Source organism: Octopus bimaculoides, chromosome 20 (assembly GCF_001194135.2).
Source record: "Octopus bimaculoides isolate UCB-OBI-ISO-001 chromosome 20, ASM119413v2, whole genome shotgun sequence".
Taxonomy (NCBI): Eukaryota; Metazoa; Mollusca; class Cephalopoda; order Octopoda; family Octopodidae; genus Octopus; species Octopus bimaculoides.
The window spans coordinates 43,442,567-43,446,171 of NC_069000.1; the positions used below are offsets into that span (position 1 = coordinate 43,442,567).

The following is a 3,605-nucleotide window of genomic DNA, read 5'->3' on the forward strand; positions in this document are numbered from 1 at the left end:
AGACTCGACGACACTTGTCGGCATACTGATGCCTGAGGGCCGCATCAAGTGTCTTCAGCGGTAGAAACCCTCATATATACCAACTTATAGGAGGTTTATGATGTTTTTATTCGCACAGTTACAGCAGGCTCTGCATCATCGTCAGACAGGGATGAAGAAGGAGAAAGAGAGAGAGAGAGAGAGCTGGCAGAAACGTTAACAGGCCAGACGAAATGCTTAGCGGTATTTCGTTTGTCTTCATGTTCTGAGTTCAAATTCTGCCGAGGTCGACTTTCCCTTTCATCCTTTCGAGGTTGATAAATTAAGTACCAGTTGTGTACTGTGGTTGATCTAATTGACTGGGCCTCTTCCCAAAAACGTCGGGCCTTGTGCCTAGAGTAGAAAAGAGATGATGTAAACGGTAACAAAGCGAAACGTCTGCCAGTTTATTGGAGGTTTTCCATGTTCTCATTTTCATTCTCTTTCGTTTTACTTGTTACTGAAGATAGTTTATAGTATCCGTTATACTATAGGCACAAAGCTTAGAATTTGTAGGGAGGGGTATAGCCGATTACATTAACCCCAGTATTTAACTGGTACTTAATTTATCGACTCCGAAAGGATGAAAGGCAAAGGCGACCTCGGCGGAATTTGAAGAGGGTCAACCATCGCTACTATATATTCGATCCCGAGACTCTGCTTCTTTACTCCACTTATATTTATATGATTTCAAACACAGCAGTGAGAAATTACTTTCCAGCTTGTTTCTATCCGCTGCTTGCAATATTTTTCGCAAACAATCCCTCATTAAATAGAAACTGAAAATATAATACCGTGATGAAAATATTTCATGGAAAACTTCGTATCTTTCGATGAAATTATATTTCGAAATATCAATTTTTAAGTTGGAATGCATAATTTAAAAACTGAAATGTCAGTCAAAAGACAATATACCGTTAAATATGATTTTATTCCAGGATATAACTATAACAATGGACGGAACCGTATGCAATATTCTGTAGAATTATGCACACAAATTTTTCAAAATCTAAAATGCCCATTTGCAGATATTAGGAATAAAGTCTGACAAAAATATAACGCAAATTACCCCTGTTTTGCAGAGAAAAGTGTAGGTGGCTAGCAGTGGACTCGAACCCACATCCCCGTGATTACGCATCACGATGCTTTGACCGATTAAGCTAAACTACCCACTACAAATTGCTCTGCAAATTTAAGATATATAAATCTCGCTTAATGAGACGCTCTCATATGTTAAATTCAAATTACGACAAACGTAAATAAACAAACGAAGTTTGCTTTTTTAGAAGCGTTGAGATGTGTTAGAAAGTTAAAGAAGTGATTTTAAATTCTCAATCGCAGAATAATGCTAATAATATAGCCTGAACTTTCTAAGACATCTCAACGCTTCTGAAAAAGCAAACTTCGTTTGATTATTTACGTTTATCGTAATTTGAATTTAATATAATACAAATTATTTTAATGATAACGTTACCAAATATTATATATGTGATTTCTATAAATTCGTACACGGGTATTGTAATTCAACCGTAACAATGTTTTAATGTAAGGAAATTCAACTATATTCCGTTCAATATTTACTGCACACAACGCAGGTTAATTCTCGACCACTTTCATACATTTGATATGGCATTGTGTAATTAGTAGTCTGAACGAAATGCAGTGAACTTCCATTTTTGTTTACATAAATGTCAGGACAAGTTTCTGGCGCATAGTCTACGCACACATAATCATGTCTACCCTTGCCGTTGTCACACTCACTCATCAAATACCCATAATACTCAATTGTCCAACCAGAGCAACACTTTGTCCTGCCTGGTAACATCATAACAGCTGCAGGTTTTCGTGTCACACAGACAGCACAAGGAGCAACATGGTCATTAAGTTTTTCGGCGTTTTCAAAAGAAAATAAAGGATCAGTTGCGTAAGCCTCAAATTGATATCCACTCCCATATATAGTTGCAGTATCTTCAAATTTTTTAGTAGTATTGGCCCAAATCGGACCGTGAGGCAAACACAGGAGGTTACTTCCGCCACCACTAATGTCATGGTGTTGACCACCAACCAAGCCTAAAAATGGAAAAAAGAAAAGAAATATACTAATTATATATTTTGTAAGATGAAATACCTGAAATATTATTTTAAAATAATCCTTAAACTATTATATTTTTTGACGACAATATATCATAACACATAACTTAGAAGCAGAGCCACAGATGTACCAACACAACACACACGAGATTGAAACAGCCGACCTCATGCACTTTTCATGAGGAATTCCGGAAGGAGCTTCGTGAGACCACTCCTGAGACGCTTCCGAAAAAAGGAAAACCGTTGGAAAACAGTTTATAGCAGAGACTCCAGCAAAGAAGATCTGAAGAAGGAATTGTAATTCCGAAATATCATCGGACTATAGATAACCAAATTACAACAGGTATATAGTCCATTTTTTGTTCTATAGCGCATTGTTATACCATGATAAACTTTTTGTTCTTTACAAACAATACACAATGCTTCAAGCGAACTACAATACTCTCCCATAATCTATTGGTATTACACGCAACATGAGAAGATCAAGTAATTATAATCACCGTACTATTGTAATATGATCAACAGGATGGCCACATGTGGCTCACTCATTATCTAAGTGCGGCAGAATGCAGTTGACAGGTTCTGCATGAGGTCACAGCCGTCTGTCATTGTTTTAAATATGAATATGCATTATCATATAATTTGTTATCGTCTCTGACCTTTCTCATTTTTGTACAGAATGTTTAGGTAAGAGAGGGGTTGAGCTATGATCTGATCACCATCTTGTTGTCTGCAACCTCAAACATTCTACAGCAGGAAGAAATCACTAAGTTACTAGGTCTAGTGAGACTTACAGAATGAAGTGGAAAGCCTTACCGGTTGATGGTATCAGAAACAAATATGTGGACACAGTTATATCTAAAATGCCTGTAAGAACTGAGTATGCTTAGTGATAAATTATTATATATGGTTATTGACGATTTAAAGTCTATTTCTCGGCATATTTGACATAAGAATTTTTTTCTTTTGCCCTATTTGTAAGTTGTTTATATATATATATATATATATATGTGTGTGTGTGTGTGTGTGTGTACATTCATACAGACACACACACACACACACACATACACACACACACACGCATATGTTGCTAGCGAACAATTTGAAGAAGCGGAAACTGGAGTATTGACCAACAACACCGTATGAGATGATTACCTGATGATTCATGCGCACGGACGAATTACCATCTTGAGCTCGCTGCACATGTGGACTGTGCATTATAGAGGATGGTTGAATACGTGTGGTGTCCGAAAGTATGTGCAATGCGCGTATTTCGGTTTGCATATTTCGGCAGTGCGTATTTTGGAAGTGTGGAAATTTGTTTTGATCTGTCTAAGTCTTCGAACGCAATGAAAGTACATTTTTTCCAATTTAGTGGTAGAGGATTAAATACTGGCGTATCCTTATGATCAGGAAACAAAAGCTCAGTCCTTCGAATGTTGTTACCCCTGTTCTTCAAATCCTAACATGTTCAAGACATAGCAACTGATACCCAA

General features: G+C 36.9%; 1 protein-coding gene across 1 annotated transcript; it reads right to left on the reverse strand.

The window, feature by feature from the left end:
- Positions 1 to 1,588: 1,588 nt before the first annotated feature.
- Positions 1,589 to 3,327, reverse strand: LOC128247004 (uncharacterized). Its single transcript, XM_052974979.1, has 2 exons — positions 3,294 to 3,327; positions 1,589 to 2,088 (listed from the first exon to the last, which is right to left on the reverse strand). The coding sequence occupies exons 1-2, from the start codon at positions 3,325 to 3,327 to the stop codon at positions 1,589 to 1,591; spliced, it is 534 nt and encodes a 177-aa protein (XP_052830939.1).
- Positions 3,328 to 3,605: the final 278 nt, after the last annotated feature.